Below are 18304 nucleotides of genomic sequence, written 5' to 3' on the forward strand. Positions count from 1 at the left end.
CCACGGTGCTTGAAGGGGGCGGGGCCTATGGCTGACGTCGATTGGGCGGGGGCGGGGCTTATCGCGGAAGAGTTGATTGGCAGGGGGCGGAGCCCATGGTTTGCGTCTCTCGACGGAGGGGCGGGGCCCGTTGCTGACGGGTGATTGGCAGAGGGTGGGGCCTATCGCGGAAGGGTTGATTGGCAGGGGGCGGAGCCCATTACGGACGCGCGGCTTCTTGGGGGCGGGGCTTGTCGCGGAGGCGTTGATTGGCGGGGGGGCGGAGCCCTATTACGGACGCGCTGATTGGCGGGGGCGGAGTTTAGGATTTGTGTCTCTCGACGGAGGGGCGGGTTCCATTGCTGACGGGTGATTGGCAGGGGGCGGGGCCTATTAGGGACGCGCTGATTGGAGGGGCGGAGCCCATGGCTTGTGTTGTTCGGCAGCGGGGCGGGGGCCTAGTGGGGACATGTTGATTGACAGGTGTCGGAGCCTATCGCGGACGCGCGGATGGGTGGGGGCGGGGCTAATTGCGGAGGGATTGGTTGGCAGGGGCCGGGGCCCATTGCGGACGCGTGGATAGGCAGGGGGCGGGGCTTATCGCGGACGGGTTGATTGACAGGAGGCGGTGCCTATTCCTGAGGCGCAGCTGGGTCGGGGGCGGGACTTATCGCGGGCGAGTTGATTGGCAGGGGGCGGAGCCTATCGCGGACGCGCGGCCGGGTCGGGGGCGGGGCTTATCGCGGACGGGTTGATTGACGGGCGGGGCGCAGGACGGAAACCGGAACCGGAAACGGGAAGGCGGAAGCGGCCGCCTGAGGGGAGCCGGGCAGCAGGGCAGGCGGGCCCTGGGCCTCCTTACTGATCCTATTTAACGAGCGCTTACTCTGTGCGAACCCTTCATCCTTTCAATAATCATAATGTCGGTATTTGTTAAGCGCTTACTCTGTGCCGAACCCCGTTCCAAGCGCCGGGGGAGATCCAGGGTCGTCAGGTTGGCCCACGTGGGGCTCCCAGTCTTTAATCCCCATTTCACAGATGAGGACACTGAGGCCCAGAGAAAAATAATACTAATAACGTTGGTATTGGTGAAGCGCTTACTATGTGCAGGGCACTGTTCTGAGCGCTGGGGGAGATCCAGGGTCATCGGGTCGTCCCACGTGAGGCTCACAGTCTTCATCCCCATTTGACAGATGAGGGAACTGAGGCCCAGAGCACAATAATGTTGGTGTTTGTTAAGCAACTTACTATGTGCGAAGCACTGTTCTAAGCACAGGGGTGGATTCAAGGTCTTGCGTTGGTCCCATGTGGAGCTCCCAGTCTTTAATCCCCATTTTACAGATGAGGTGAGGTCACTGAGGCCAGAGAATAATGTTGGTATTTGTTAAGCGCTTACTCTGTGCAGAGCACTGCTCTAAGCACTGGGGGAGACGCAGGGTGATCAGGTTGTCCCACGTGAGGCTCACAGTCGTCATCCCCATTTGACAGATGAGGGGACTGAGGCCCAGAGAAGTGAAGGGACTTGCCCACAAGTCACACGGCTGCCAAGTGGCAGAGCCGGGATTCGAACCCATGACCTCGGACTCCCAAGCCCGGGCTCTTTCCTCTGAGCCACGCTGCTCCGGTGACAAAAGGATGGAGCCAGAAAGTGCCTAGAATAAGGAGAGCAGCTGCTGTTTATTTTATAATAATAATAATAATAAAGTTGGTATTTGTTAAGCGCTTATATGTCAAGCACTGTTCTAAGCGCTGGGGGGGGGGGGTACAGGGTCATCAGGTCGTCCCACGTGGGGCTCACAGTCTTAATCCCCATTTTACAGATGAGGTCACTGAGGCACTGAGAAGTGAAGTGACTTGCCCAAAGTCACCCAGCTGACAAGTGGGCGAGATGGGATTCGAACCCATGACCTCGGACCCCAAAGCCCACGCTCTTTCCCCTGAGCCCGGCTGCTTCTCTTTTAGTGTCGCTACCATCTTCCTTAACGGCTACGCAAGTATCTCGGTCCCAGTGGCTAAGGCAATTTTCTAATTAAACCCTAATTCGCCCTAGCTTTTTAAAAAATCGTTTTTTACCCCTCTCCCAGTGCCTTCTACTCCAGACACTGGGGCCAGTTGGGAAATCATTCATGGGAAAAGGGCGCAGAACCTTTACAAGCGTCACCGGTTTCTCACGAGACCGAACGAAGAACCCCAAAAGACAAAGGCAGTGCTTTTATTTAGAAGAAATCAAAATCACGTAGCTAAAATCTTGGTGAATATTTCAAATCTTTACATGGTCTTCCTCTAAGTTATTAAGAAGCAACATACGACAGACATTTCGGAAACCACACAGATTACTGGAAAATTAAGTCACTTTCCTTGGAGCAGAGTTGCCCTCCACCAAGTTCGGGGAAAGGGGGAACGATGAATATCTGCCTTTAGAAGGGGTTGCCTGGTACCTAAACCCCTTGGAAAAGACCTGTATCTCACGGAAACTTTACTCATAGGTTAAATACCTGTTTTCTAATCTTCCCAATACTGCATTTCCCGAGAAAGATGGAGGGTGCTGCCCTACTCCCTCAGATCTGGAAAAATATCCCCTCAGATGAAAGAAAAACCATCAAGAAGGAACTGTTCTAAAGGGAAGTTTTTTCCACTTTCCCGGACGGAGATGATTAGTCAGTAGTTTTCAACAAAGAACAAAATTGAATTATAGTAGAAAGACTGGTTTCTTCCCCCAATTCTTCCTGAGCTCAATGCCTGTTTGCAGCAGAGAAACGTGACGCCGTGGAACCGGAGGGCAGTTCTTCGACTGAAAGGGACTTTTAGCCTCAAAACCCCTGGAAAGCCGGTGATTTGTTTTGCCTTTTTCCAGAGCTTTTTAATGGCAATTTTGAATTCATCCGACAAGACGGTCAGTGGTACGGAGCTATCGAGAGCCGATCCTTTTAGACCCAAAGAACTTCGGGCACGGTGGGAAGGTGGAATGCCAGATGAGTTCTCTTGAGCCCCAATCTTACTATCACCACGACATTCAGAGGCTGGGACTACGTAGACCCCCCCCGCCCCCAAATGGAAGCGAACAATTATCCAGATGATCTACACTCCTCCCTGCAGAATATACAAATGATATTTCAGAGCACAAAAAAAAATATAAATCCACTTTTGAGCCTGAATTATCCTTTTCGACTGAGGGCACTGAGCAAATGGTCAGATAATTGCTTGATCTTTCACCATCCTCCCATGAGGGGAAGAATATTTTGACAATACTTAACATGGGATGGTACTATGACTTTGTAAAGAATACTGTTTTTACTTTAACTAACTTTGGGAGGGTGGGAAATATTTCTCCTTAAGTATGGCTTGATATAAGGTGCTTACCAATGATATTACAGAACTGCACACTAAATTCATCTAAAACTCAAAGCGACATTCTTCAGGGATAAATATAATAGTCTCAAAAGACTAAAAAGTGTTTGGAAATGCGGTCAGAAAGTGTCCAAATGTTCAGAAAATTTATCCAGAAAACAAAGTGCATAATTGTCTCTCGACTGGTACGGTGAAAATACGTGAAAGCAGATTTAAGGTAAAGCTGCTAAAATGCTTTTAATTAGGGATCTGTCAGTTGCAGTTACTATCTACACGCAATCCGGTAGTAAGTTTGATGGGATCTTTTTAGAACTAGGTAAGGAAATCCAAGGAGTTTTTTTCCCCAAGTAATAAATAAAAAAAGACAGAATTTATTCTTATTCTGGACAACAGAAGAAGAGGGGAACTTCTGATTGACTGGCAGCCCAGCAACCCCGATTCAGGGAAAAAAATGTTATTTGTGAAAATATAAATTCTCTTGCCTTTCTTTAGTTCATGTGAGCTTAAGTCTTGGCTAAAAAATGGCAGGTGATACTGAGAAATCGCTTCTTCCGTTTCAGAAATTGTAAGAGGGGAGGGGCAGGCTTTTAAAAATTAAAAAAAAAAATCTGCATTAAATTATCTCGAGTAGGGCACATTCTTGTACATACATACGGATCACTGAAGACATGCTTTTTCTAAACTGAAGACAGTATTCCTCACTACGAAGCTATTCTTTTTCCATTCTTAATATACTTTATAACAACAATTCAGCACCACAGAAAATTCTGTAAACAAAATTTTAACCGGTAAACTAAGGGCAATTATCCATTTCCCTTTATTACAATATTTAAAAGGCCATGATTTAAGAGTTCCTATTTACTACACGTCCTTTAATAAAAATCCAGGCATATTTGTACAAACAAGAAATTAAGTTACTGTACTTAAAAAAGGGCAAATGAATCAAGTCTAAGACTTTTAGTATACAAAGTGAGCACACGGAAGCTATAAAATGTTACTGTAGGCAATGTATAAAAATCCAATAACCTCTCATCTTAATGTCTGGTTGAACATATTAACGACTAAGGATCCAGAATGATCACTTCTCTGGCATTTAATCGAGAACGAACACCTTGAAAGTAATAACACATTAGAAAATTTTGAATTCAGAACTTGCCCCTTCCCTCCCCACCAAGCTTTACAGCAGTTAATATCATTTCTGTCAATCAGTCTGGTTCAAAGAGAAAAAGAAAAACAACACAAACACAGAACGTACAACCGGATTCTTTACAACCGCGTCGGCAGGGAATCTGGTAGGCCAAATGATAAGATTCCGCAATTCCAACCTCGCCCCGTTATTTTCCCTAGATTTGCTTTTCGTTTACCAAATGGCTATAGAAACCGTTTGGTTGCCATGGAACTTCACAGGAGACAGAAAAACTCCCGAGCAAAAACAGACTGGCTGCTTAATGGACTTATGTACATTTAAAAAAAAAACCCTCATACTTTTCTCAATCCTATTGTTTGGGGAAAAGTTCCATTTGGCACCTGAATTGAACTTACCAAAAAAAAAAAAAACAAAACAAACCCAAAACCAAACTTCGAGCATTACAGTTATAGTTACAAGTATATATTAACATAACAGGGGGATGAGGAGAGTGGAGAATGCAAGTGTCACATGGAAAAAAAAAAAACATAAGACAAAAAACCAAGGCTAAGGGACTCTATGCCTTCAATTACTACCACTGGAATACCTATTACAAAATATACAAATTTTGGTTAGTGATGATGAAGTAGCTAGATTTTTCTTTTTTCTCCCGGTTCTCATTGTGCTCCAACTGCCGTGCCCATCGAACAAACCCCGACTATAAAGACAAGGGCGCCTTTAACAACGAAGACTTCTCTTCATGTGTTACGTTATATTTTCATTTCTTTTCTGGCGCCGCTTCCAGTTTCAGTGCCCACAAATCCTTGTGAGAATCTGAAAAGTCTCGTAAACCCAGGCGCGATTTTGGTAGCCTATACCGGCCGCCTTTCCGCGGCTACCGTTTTCTCCTCTTGGCAGTTAACACGTTGGCCTCCCGCGGTCGTACAGCTCTGCCGCTTCAGACCGTGGTGTCTCCGAAGTCCTTGTTCCACCGAATATACGCTTCCAGCGTCTGAGGGCTCACGCTGCGCTTTATCTTCTTCAAGGATTCGGTGAAGTCCGACAATCGAATATTTCTCATCTGGAGAATAACGTAAAGAAAACATTTTCGAGGGAGTTAACGGAGTTAACCTTCGTGTCCCACACAGCCTTGACTGCCACGGCTTGGCCGCCTTGATGGGGGACGACGGACCTCTAGGGTGTATAGCACATTTCAAGGATCAATCTGGATATTTCAGATTCCGTGTGCTCATTTTGTATACTAAAAGACTTGATTTATTTGCCTTTTTTTTAAGTACAGTAATTTCTTGTTTGTACAAATATGCCTGGACTTTTATTAAAGGATGTGTAATAAATAGAAACTCTTAAATCATGGCCTGCGAGCACTCAAACTCAATGGAAAACCTTCTAAATTTAAGACGACCCTTCTGAAGTTGAAGCTGACGTGATTTCACAGGTCACTAGTTTTAAGACTATCGATATTCTGACGACGAGGTACGTCTTTCGTTATCTGACGTCTTAAACACTAAAAGTAATCCTATATAATGACCTGGATGTGAACTTTTAAAAAAATGACCCAAGGAAAGGAAAAGTGTCGTTATACCTCACTGGCAGACATGTTCTTCACTTGTTCTGGTTTCAGTTCTGTTAAGAGTAATAAAAAAAAAAATCAGTGAGGTCCATAAAAAGATAAGCATCTCTGTTGCCTAATAAAAAACACTATGGAAAGAAAAATCTCAAAGTACAGGTACAATATAAAAATACCACTCCTAAAATACCTGATAATTTGGAATGCTTTACTCTACAAACCTTAAATGAAGCAACTGCACCACCTCTTAAAATGCCGTGAGAGTCGACTGTTCTATGTGTTGCGAAGGGGTACCGCTCTTTAAGGTGGTTTGCGCAGAGTAAGCGCTCAAAAAAAAAAAAAAATATCGACCGCATGAATTAAAAGGAATCCAGAAATGATTCAGGATTAAGAGTGACTCACTTTTCCAGATGCAATAATCAATCGATCTTATTTATTGAACGCTTACTGTGTGCAGAGCCCCGCACTGTTTGGGACAGTATTCGTTCAATAGTATTTATTGAGCGCTTACTATGTGCAGAGCACTGTACTAAGCGCTTGGAACGTACACGTCGGCAACAGATAGAGACGGTCCCTGCCCATTGGTGGGCTTACAGTCTAAGTGCGGGAGACGGACAGACAAAAACAACAGCAATAAAAGTACAAAACAACAGAGTTGACAGACACCTTCCCTGCCCGCAACGAGCTTACAGTCTAACTTAGCAAGAGCCAAAATTTCTTTAACAAGTACACAGTCTGGATTGAGAAAAATCAAAACAAACCAAAACCTCACCACGGCTCTGCCTCAGAGCCACTATGGGTGGTATCTCTGGAGGTTTCGGGATTTTAATCAAGTATTCAGGAAAGCATTCTTTATTTTATCATTTGGAAATGAACTGCAACGTTCCAATTGAAACTAATAAGAGAAAGCCTCACGAGACTGCGGGAGAATACTAGCCCTATTTCTCCCAAGGGCAGCACCACATGGAAGGTCTCACGCTCTGCCCTTTCCATTCCCGGTGGCCAGACCGGTTAGTCCAAGGTTGGAGCGTGTGGCTTCGGCGAGGAGGAGGAGCACGAGCTTCGTTCTGGCCTCGGGTGATCCCCAATCCTGAAAACACCGGGGCTGTTGGGGGGCCCAACTGGTGGACCCTAAAGACCAGTTTGGCCAACACTCTTGTGGCTTCCCCACTACCCAAATGGGAAAAAATGAGCCACGAGCCACGTTGACGCTGACTCAGAGCCTCCTCTCATCCCCCAGGTGACACTACTTTCCCCCACTGCTCTTCCCCCTCTAAAAAGCCCTTCCGAAAATCACATCTCCTTCTTGCAATCCATGAGTAGTATTTACAGGAACCCTTACTCTGGGCTGAGCACTTGGGCGGGTACGACAGAGTAATTCATCAGTCCCTCCTTCACACCGGACCACTACTCTCCCCCATCTACAAAGCCCTTCCGAAATCACATCTCCTATCAATCCATGAGCAGTAATAATAATAATAATAATGATGTTGGTACTTGTTAAGCGCTTACTATGTGCAGAACATCGTTTTTACGAGATGTTCTACCCCTTGACGCTGTTTATTGCCATTGTTCTCGTCTGTCCGTCTCCCCCGATTAGACCGTAAACCCGCCAAACGGCAGGGACCGTCTCTATCTGTTGCCGACTTGTTCATCGCAAGCGCTTAGTACAGTGCCCTGCACATAGTAAGCGCTCAATAAATACTATTGAATGAATGAATGAATGAACACTGTTCTAAGCGCTGGGGTAGATACAGGGTCATCACGTTGTCCCACGTGAGGCTCACAGTTAATCCCCATTTTACAGATGAGGTAGCTGAGGCGTAGAGAAGTGACTTGCCCACTGTCACACAGCTGACAAGTGGCAGAGCCCGGATTCGAACTCATGACCTCTGACTCCCAAGCCCGGGCTCTTTCCACTGAGCCACGCTGCTTCTCCAGTATTTACTGGAGCACTTGGGTGAGTACAGCAGAATAATTCACCCCTCAACCTCTCACCTCCCCACCTTTTGACCCCTCTGACACTTTTGGACCACCTATCTTTCTACTCCATTACCTCTTATCTATTTTCATGGGTCTCGCCCACTAGTTTATAAACCTGAGTACAGTGATCACCTCTACTAACTTCACTGTACTCTCTCAAGCTCTCAGTGCAGTGCTCTGCACAGTAGGTGCTCAATAAATACTTTGGATTGACTGAGTTGAAGCCATTCCAGCTGCAGAGGGTGGAAACGACCGCCCAGCACATCGTGATCCGGAGTCAGGAAGGAGCCTGCGCTTCTGCGACTGAACCAGCCTGCAACCAGCTGCAAAATGCATAAGTATCTCCCAAGACCAAAATAAGTGTCCACCCTGGAGTCGATCCAAACTTCCGGGGTCCTCTAGATCCCAAATGACCTGGACTACACTGGGTTCGGTTTCGCAGTAACGCGTTCATTTCAAAACAACGTTCCGGCGGTTCTCTCTACACGAGCCAGTGCGTACATTAAAAAACATCCAGTGAATTCCGGACCACTGAATATCGCCTCGATCCAACCGCGGGGCTTGATCCGCTACTGAACGAGCACTTCTTTCCCGCAAATCTCTTTCCGGTGGATAAAAGGGATTTATTTCATTTATAACTGAAGGCCCTACTGCCCTGGGAGAGCGGCGGCTCTGGTTGGAAGTCGCCTAGAAAAGAACGAAATATACTGTCTTAATTATCGAGGATCCGGGATCACCTACCTCGAATAGGACCCAGGGCTGCATCTTTCGCCAAAGCCGTTAAGTCACTTCCTGAGTAGCCATCTGTCATTCTTGGAAAGAGGGGGAAAAGACACCGCTCGAATCATTTCAAATACGAAGTCTCAACAATTAAGAGCAAGAGAAACCGTTCGTCACGATTTAACTTTCACAAAACACTGAAGAGCAACCACATCCTCTTATTCGCTTCCGCTGAACGGCAGCGTGGCTTACCGGAAGGAGCGTGAGCCTGGGTTCTAATTCTGGCTCCGCCACATACCTGCTGCGTGACCTTGGGCAGGTCCTTAACTTGTCTGTGCCTCAATGCCCTCCTCTGTAAAAAGGGGGGTTAAATACCTGTTCTTCAGACCGAGAGCCCCACGTGGGACGCGGACCGTGCCTGAGCTGATTATGCTGTATCCACCCCAGCCTTTAGTACAGTGCTTAGTACATAGAGAGTATGTAACAGCTGCACAATCATGACGATCGTTACTGCTTCTCTCTAGAGAAGCAGCGGGGCTCAGCGGGAAACGCCCGGGCTTAGGAGTCAGAGGTCATGGGTTCTAATCCCGGCTCCGCCACCTGTCGGCTGCGTGACTTCGGGCACGTCACAACTTCTCGGTGCCTCAGTTACCTCATCTGTAGAATGGGGATGAAGACTGTGAGCCTCACGTGGGACAAACTGATTACCCTGTATCTCCCCCAGCGCTGAGAACAGTGCTCGGCACCTAGTAAGCGCTGAATACCAACATTATTATTACACGGTCCTCGGACACTTCCTGCCTTCATCCGACGTTCGCCACTCCAACTCGGACCTCTCTCTACCTTTCCATGCCACCACTTCACTCCTAAGACTAAATTCAGAGTTTTTCTTTCATCCCTCTCTCAACTGTATGCTCAAAATGTTTTTTTTCCTCTCCCCGGGATAGCCAGTAACAGACAAAGATGGGAGAGCAGACACTGTCTTCTCTAGAATTTTGGTTGTCAGGTTACTTGATGAAAAGGATGTAAGAATATCTACGAGATTTCTCCCCGCTTTGGCAGGTACTCATCTAGTTTCCCTTAGGATTTGTTTAGAGGAACTGTTCTCCCCAACAGGCCTCACTGCTCCGAGCTCAAACTCCGAGTGGTCATGGTACTTTAGAGGCGATGCTAATGACTGCTCGACTCTAAGCTCACTGTGGGCAAGGAATATGTCTGTTTATTGTTGTACTGTGTTCGCCCAAGAGCTCAGTAGAGAGCGCTGCATACAGTGAGTGCTCAATAAATTCATTCAGTCGTATTTATTGAGCACTTACTGTGTGCAGAGCCCTGTACTAAGCCCTTGGAAAGTACAACTCGGCAAAAGATCGACACAATCCCTACCCCACAACGGGCTCACAGCCTAGAACGTCACTGAATAATGTTCATTTGCTTGCTTCTGTTAACCCGAGTCTTCATTTCAACAACATTTATTGGCAAGTAGGCAAAATTCTCATTCAAATAAGAATCAAGCATCCTTGATTTTCTAGAATCAAAATAACTGTCCACCCTGGAGTTGATCCAAACTTCTTGGGCCCTCTAGATTCCAAATGACCTGGACTACACTGGGTTCAGTTTCGAGAACCATGTAACAATAAGACTTGATTCTGGATCCTCGATGGAGAATCCTTCATAAAGGAGGATTGTCTTTTCCAAATGAAGCCAAATATTTGTTTTTATTAAACGGCCAGGGATAGCGCCGTGAACGGAAACCCAATAAAAGTCACCTACCCTTGATAATGTAGGACAAAGATCTGCAAGCGAGGCCACCCCCTTCACCAGGGTGAACCCCGTCACGGGGTTCACCAGTGCAGCGGGAACCATGACCGTCAGAATCCACAGAAGGGGAAGGAGGTGGCAGGCAGGGGAACAGCATATGCCTGGATTATTTATCAATCGATAGTAGTTACTGAACACCTCTGTACGGAGCTTGGGCGAGAGCACGGCTGCGTGAAAGACGTGGTTCCCGGGCCTTTAAGGAGCTTACAATCTAATGGAGAAACTGTCGGTCACAAGCCGTTACTACGTGCCGAGCACTGTTCTAAGCGCTGGGGTAGATACAGGGTCATCAGGTTGTCCCAGGTGAGGCTCACGGTCTTCATCCCCATTCTACAGATGAGGTAACTGAGGCACCGAGAAGTGAAGTGACTTGCCCAAAGTCACACAGCCGACAAGCGGCGGAGCCGGGATTAGAACCCATGTCCTCTGACTCCTAAGCCCGTGCTCTTTCCACTAACTCCACGGCCAACCAAACATTCTGTGAACTCTTATCTGTGTCTTGGTGGCAATGAGTGATATTCGGTTTGTTCCTCTGCTACTTACAGCTGACAGGTGGCGGAGTCGGGATTAGAACCCATGACTTCTGACTCCTAAGCCCGGGTTCTTTCCACTGAGCCACGCTGCTTCCCTACTAAACAGTTGGAAGAGAAGTAACACTATTGCTGCTGAAAGCAATTATGTATTTGGTCAAATAAAGTAATAATAATACTGTTGGTATTTGTTAAGCGCTTACTATGTGCAGAGCACTGTTCTAAGCGCTGGGGGAGATACGCACACACCACACCACAAACACCGCAAATATTATCATTAACTCTCTTGTCCTCTTCTAATACGATGGGTCAATTTTTGGCTCCAGACACTGTTTTGTCCACTCCCCTGTGAATGCAAGTGAAGGAGAGAATTCTCCAGCACTTACCCAGGATAAAATACTGGCAAGCACCCTTCTTTTAAAAGCTACGTCATAAGACCTGTAAGTATACACAGCCAACTTTTTACCCTTTCGAGGAACGATACTGAGGTCTTTGGATTTTCCTTTTTCTGTACTTGTTTTCTGCCCATTAAACTACCCATTACCACAAGGAAATTTTTATTCCTTGTTAACCGCCATCATGAAATTTACGACAGAAGATTTTTATCTCCGGGTTTGTGCCTCACTTTAACCGTTCACCACTGTTAACGAGCGGCTGAAAGCAATTATTTATTTGGTCAAATAAAGTAAGTGTAAGTTGAAAATAGGCACATATGCACCTTCCTTCTGAAGCCCAACCAGGAGATCTTTGCTTTACGGAAAACTCATACCCCAAGGCTCATTTCAACTTCCTCTCATTTCACAAGAGCTGGTAAGCAGGGGTCGAATTTTGCTGGGTTGGTTATTTCACAAGCACGCTTTTAAAATCACTGAGGCAGTGGAAAGGGGAAGGCCAGAGACAAAACCGCCTAGACGGGCCGGTAGCTGGAATATACCGCTCCAAGAAAGCTCCTTTTCGCGGTTACTAGCTGACAGGCCTAACACCCGTTCCAACGCACACCCATTACGAAGGTGTGTTCTCCGGTCCAACCTGACAATAGCTCTCGGGTACACAGTCAACGCTCCTCGTCCTGAGAGAGACTGGAGCTCTTCTCGGGCTGCCCGCCCCGTGTTTTAAGAGAAATGCCCACTGGGGCGATGTCAAAACTGGCTACGAGGATAGCTTAGGGTCCGGCTGATGAATAGAGAGCCGGACAAAACCGGCTCTGATTCCTTCCTAAAAGGTTTGAGGGAGACCAGATCGGAACCAGGGGTTTAAACGCGGCTTTTCAGTTTCATCTGCGCTATCCCTGTCCCACATCAAGGTAACCGAGTCCCGGCGTGGAGGGGTGCCAGTTGGCTTTATCTATCAATGCCCTCAAACTACCGAGGCAGTGAAAAGGAAATGAGCCGAGCAGTGGGAGCCGTGCCCTCATTCAGTCAGGGAATGAATGCAATTTACCCACGGCTTAATTCAAACAATTCTGAATCACTCATTACCCTCACGGTTATTCATGTGCAGAGTTTGTATTGAAAAGCAGGATTACGTTACCTTGGGAGGAAATGTGCTTTTATATTTCAATCGATATCGGAAAAGTTGTACCCTTAAGAGTTAAACACTAATTACAGCGTAAACAAAATTGCCAGAATCTAGAATGTACACTGAAACAAAGTTTCAGGATTCGAAATATGTATTAACTATTGCATTTACACATTTACGTAATACAAAAGAATATGTACCTGCTAGTCAGTATAACATACTGTCTTTAAAATCCTCAGCCTCAGTTAGAGAATGAGTTTTTGCTCTATTAAATGGTACTAAAGTGCTATGATACATTTACCCAAAAAGGCTGAGGAGGAGATAAAGCAAGGGAGGAGGTAGGTCTAAAACCTTCCACTAAAGACTCATCTTTTTCTAGAAATACTTATTTTAAAGGATGTTATTCTACACCAAAACAAAAGAAATATTTACAAAATCATGCAAGATAAACCAAACCGGGCTACTCACCTAGCTAGCTGTGCTAGCTCTTTTTGGGTCAGTGGACTTCCTTGTTTGCTTAAGAGATTTTTTAGTAAAAGCAGTCTTGTCTGAAAAGAAGTATATACATATAGGGTTTAAAATCCTCAATGAATACAAAATCCCTAACATGCAAAGTTAATACACCTGAGAAGCAATGTGACCTAGGAGAAAAAGCATGGGCCTGGAAGTCAGACGTCGTGGGTTCTAACCCCAGCTCTGCCACTTGTCTGCTATGAGACTTTGGGCAAGTCATTTGACTTCTCTGGGCCTCAGTTCCCTCATCTGTAAAATGGGACAGACCGTGTTGGGCTGTATCCAACCTGATTAGCTTGTATCTACCCTGGCACAAAGTAGGAGCTTAACAAATACCATTTAAAAATAATCATCGAATAACTATACTGCGTTGTAATAGTGTTCTTTACCATTGTGGAAAAAGAATTTGATCATTTCAAAAACTGGTACTGACAGAGCCCAGAGAGTGACACCCACAATCCATTTTCCAGGGTGCTGGTAAAACGTGGAAAAGGATACTGCAATTTCTCCTTGGGGATTTTCCCCTAAACCATCATGGAGGGAATCCCTGGGAATTAATTTAAATTGTGTGATGACTGTATGCTCACTGCCTGCCCCCTAACTTTGGGAATGCTTTCCCTGTCCAAAAAAAAGACACATCAGAAAAAGAAAAAAGGTAGGCAAGGCTTGTTCGATGATCAGGGGAACAAGGAAATCGGCAGGAAGTCACAAGGGTCAGATAACTCTCCCAACTGGATTAGGGACATGGCTGTGAATCAGTCAAAAATGTTTACTGAGCACCTACTGTGGATAGAATACTGTATTAAGTGCTCTGGGGAGAATATTCCATGTAATATTTCATCGATCTAAATCAATCAAATTCTCTTCCAAGAGAACAACAGTGTAAAAGCCAAGCTGTCGTTAGAAAAAAACAGCTTATCAGTAACACTTGGGACCGATAATAAAAACAAAACAAAAAAACCATGTTTCAAATCAGATTACAAATGACAGAATATTTTCACTGCAATAATACATTCTATATATGGTAGTTGGGCTTAACGTAGATAGATGCTATCCCAAGATGAAAATGAGGAGGCATGGACTCAATTAAAAAGCTGTAAACCCTTTTTCCCAGATGAAAACCGCTTGTTGAGACACACAAACTCACGCAAGTATGGAAACATAACCTATCATGCTTGCATGCTGACTAAAATGGCTTCCCAAATAAAGACAAGAATGCTGTGTAACACTTTACTTCTGTATCTTTTCCGATAGTATAAAAATGGTCAACTGAGTGACTACTATCATGCTGCTCATATAAAACATGCATCAGGTGAAGACCAAGACAGATCCATACCTCCTCATTTGGTAAAGACACATATACCCGTTTGATGAACCGCCTAAAAAAAAGCGAAGAAAACACATTCTTAACAAAATCTGTAAAAATAAAATCCAACTAATAGTCAAGAAACATTTAGGGTGTAGAGTGAAGACAGCTTAGTGTGCTACTGAAGGAGAGAAGAAAAAATGTTGTTTTGCACCTGTCCCTAAGATCATGTTATTTCTTAAAGGTATCCGATCTCAACTTTGCTGCATAAGGACTATTTTGGGGGACAAGTGCTTCTGAAAAAGGTTTTCATATTCTTAGTGGAAAAAAACCAGAGCAGCAACTCACACAATAAGCCCAAAGGTTTTCACATGCACCGAATATGCCACTGAAATGACCTTTTCCTGAACAAAGCAGCTTCACGGAAGAGGGAATGAGACAAAGAGAGGGGAGAGAGTCAGAAAAATTTAAAAGAGGGGAGAAGGGAAGGAGGAAGAAAAGGAAAATGCAAAGAAACGGCCAAACAAAAAAAAAAGCAGAGGAGAAAAGGATACGAAGAAAGAAACTAAAACCGGAGGAGGTAGGTATTCTCAGAAAGAAAGAAAAGAGGATAAGGGAACGCATGGCGATACAGGTGAAGGAATAGGATGAGGGGCTGCATAAAATGAAGGAGAAGCAAATAATGAAAGAAAGGATGTGAAAAATACCATGGGGAAGAAACAGAATGGAATACAAAGTTTGGGAGAGGATGCATTAACTGTGAGCAAAAGAAAATGATGGTGCGGTGGTTGGGTGATTAATGATAATCATCCTATCCCTAGACAACGAGCCCCTCAAGGGGAAGGGACCGTGTCAAATTCCCACCTCTGTATTCCTTCCCAGTGCTCAGTACAGTGCTCTGTACAAAGTGCCCAATAAATACCATCACTACTACATGCAATATCGGTTCGGTTGAATTCCCTGGATATTAATTAGAGAAGCAGCGCGGCTCAGTGGAAAGAGCCCAGGCTTGGCAGTCAGAGGTCGTGGGTTCTAATCCTGGCTCCGTCACTTGTCAGCTGTACGACTTTGGCAAGTCACTGCACTTCTCTGGGCCTCAGTTCCCTCATCTGTGAATTGGGGATTTAGACTGTGAGCTTCATGTGGGACCATCTGATTACCTTTATTCCCCCCCCGCCACCCCCCCCCCCCCCGCCCTTAGAACAGTGCTTGGCACATAGTAAGCGGTTGAATTCCCTGGATATTAACTAGAGAAGCAGCGTGGCTCAATGAAAAGAGCCCGTGCTTGGGTGTCAGAGGTCGTGGGTTCTAATCCCCGCTCTTCCGCTTGTCAGCTGTGTGACTTTGGGCAACTCACTTCATTTCTCTGGGCCTCAGGTCCCTCATCTGTAAAATGGGGAGGAAGACTGTGAGCCCCATGTGGGACCATCTGATTACCTTGTATTCGCCCGCCAACCCAGCCCCCAGCGCTTCGAACAGTGCTCGGCACATAGTAAGCGCTTAACAAATACCATCATTATCATTGATGACCAATGTTCTTCTGAAGATGACAGATGCTACTGTTACCGTAGACCAATATGTAACTCCTTGCAATAACAATTTCCCGCCCTTCTGTCATCACATTTGTTTATCTCCAAAATATTACGTTTTCAAAGTTGAGCTGTGCTTTTGAAACCTGCACTTTCTGAAACCTCATCCCGGGGCTGGCCGGAGCCCTCTAGTTTTCACCCCGAGAGGTCAATGACCACATTTCTGTACCTGAGAACAGCTTCATCCAACTCCTGCGGCCTATTAGTTGCGCCCATCACAAGAACTCTGTCATCTCCAGCAGACTGTACCTGAAAAAGGAAAAAGCCAGATGAGTTTAGAAATCCGAAAGTGATGCGGACGAAAAAGATTGCACTCTAGTCACTCAATGGGTTTCCTCTTAACATCACTGAGTAACCTTTACTTTAACATTAGTCATTTAAAAGGAACTGAGGCTGGTTAAAGGAAAACAGTCCTCAAAAATATCTTTACAAGACTCATACTTACACCGTCAAATTCTATTAAAAACTCCGTTTTTAAACGTCTGCTGGCATCGTGTTCTCCTTCTCTCCGTTCACACAAAAGGCTATCGACTTCATCTGACAGAGGAAAAAAAAAAAAAATTAGTTTCCTCACCAGAATGCACAGGCACAGAAAGTCAAAGCACATCAAGCACTTCTGAAAGGAGAGGAGCACAAATAAATATTTATTTTCTCTTCAATGGGAAAAAGGAAAGAGTCTGGTACGATGTCTACTATTTGCTGTCAAAAGCTGTTAGATTGTTACCATAAGATACATTTCCACTCTCACTTTTAATTATGAACTAAGGGTTTTCTATGCAATGCCAATGGGTATTCAGATATTTTGATTTCTTTAAAGGATAATTTAAGGATTTAATTTTTTTTACTTTAAAATTTACAATTACGTGCTTGGCACGTGATGAGTGCTTAACAAATACCAATTCATTATTACTATTAATCATGTCTTCTAATTCTTTCAACCCACCCAAGTACTTAGTAAAATGCTCTGCATACAGTTACGCACTCAAGAAATGCTAGTGGTTGCTTGACGATTGCTGTTCACTTTCAGCATACTTATAGCCATGTGAATAAAGTAAACTATTCTTTGAGTGTTTTGTTTTTTTCTATAAGTTTGGAAGCATATGCAACCTGAACTCGGTGAACCATAGTCATTTCTATTTCACTTCTGACAGAAAATTAGGCTAAAAAATAATTACATGAATTTACAACTTCAAAAAATAGTCTTACCTATAAAAATTATAGATGGCTGAAGTTCCCGAGCTACAGCAAAGAGAGCTCTCACCAATTTCTCTCCTTCTCCCACCTAACGTAATAAAAGGAATATATTCTCTTTTAGATGCATAAAATTGATTTATCTCTTCACATTAATGTCCGTCTCCCCCTCTAGTCTGTCTGCTCGCTGTGGGCAGGAATGTGTCTGTCGTTATATTTTACCCTCCCAAGTGCTTAGTACAGTGCTTTGCACACCGTAAATGCTCAATAGATCCGACTGAATGAATACCATTCACATTTATTCCATTCTTTTTCCCACGTCGCTCTGGTGATCGTTTAGGAACAAATACCTGATCTCTCTACAGTGATCTCCTAATATCCTCGCTTCAACACCAAATTCTGCTGTAACTGAATTGGTTTTACTTATTTCGGGTTTACCAGCGAAGAAAAGAAAGCAAAACAAATGGGTGACGTTACATGCAATCACGCAAATACAACGACTTGGGCCATCCATCCGCCTGGGCACCCGGCATCGGGCCGGGTTCGACTTTCCCTGACCAGCAGAGACGGAGGGACGTGATGCAGAAGTGACCACTAGGACGGGGCCAAGTTATACAGACGTAACAGCAGCCAAAAGGGAACCTCTTTTCCTTGTTCTTTTTATAGAATACTGCTACCTAGCTGGAAGGTGGCGTGCTCAGAGCAGCAGGGATGGAACTTGGGCTCGGGGACGGAGGAGTGGGAAGGTTACGGCGTGATATGTACTCTTTCCATCTCCTCAAAAAGAACCAGGGAAGGCGCATACAGGGAAAAACTGGGAGAAGAAAGGAGGACGCTGTGAGATGGGGAATCGGATCCCCTTTCTTTGGGTGTGTTGGATTTCACAGTGGGGTAAGTTGAGGAAAGGCGTTCCCTCGAGGGAGGCTCACGTCCCTCCGCTCCTTCCAAAATGCTACGTGTCCAAGTCCTCCTAATTATTTCACATTCCACATGGAAAATAAGAGCTAACCAGGAAAACAATGTTTCTACCCATTATAACTGGTTTTATAGAATTAAAAAAGTCCACAATTTCAAAATTCTCAGGAAGCCACTGTA

General features: G+C 45.1%; 1 protein-coding gene across 3 annotated transcripts in view; it reads right to left on the reverse strand.

The window, feature by feature from the left end:
- Positions 1–2175: 2175 nt before the first annotated feature.
- Positions 2176–18304, reverse strand: part of SPAST (spastin) — a 54955-nt gene continuing 38826 nt past the window's right edge. For all 3 annotated transcript variants that reach the window (XM_029049896.2, XM_029049897.2, XM_007673281.3), the window contains 8 exons: positions 17225–17300; positions 16464–16555; positions 16188–16267; positions 14460–14502; positions 13079–13158; positions 8766–8836; positions 6057–6097; positions 2176–5534 (listed from right to left, as the gene is read on the reverse strand). In XM_029049896.2, coding sequence (XP_028905729.1) covers positions 5412–5534; positions 6057–6097; positions 8766–8836; positions 13079–13158; positions 14460–14502; positions 16188–16267; positions 16464–16555; positions 17225–17300 — 606 coding nt within the window. In that variant the 3' untranslated portion in view covers positions 2176–5411. The remainder of the gene's footprint in view (positions 5535–6056; positions 6098–8765; positions 8837–13078; positions 13159–14459; positions 14503–16187; positions 16268–16463; positions 16556–17224; positions 17301–18304) is intronic.

Source organism: Ornithorhynchus anatinus, chromosome X1, assembly GCF_004115215.2.
Source record: "Ornithorhynchus anatinus isolate Pmale09 chromosome X1, mOrnAna1.pri.v4, whole genome shotgun sequence".
In the NCBI taxonomy this organism is placed as follows: Eukaryota; Metazoa; Chordata; class Mammalia; order Monotremata; family Ornithorhynchidae; genus Ornithorhynchus; species Ornithorhynchus anatinus.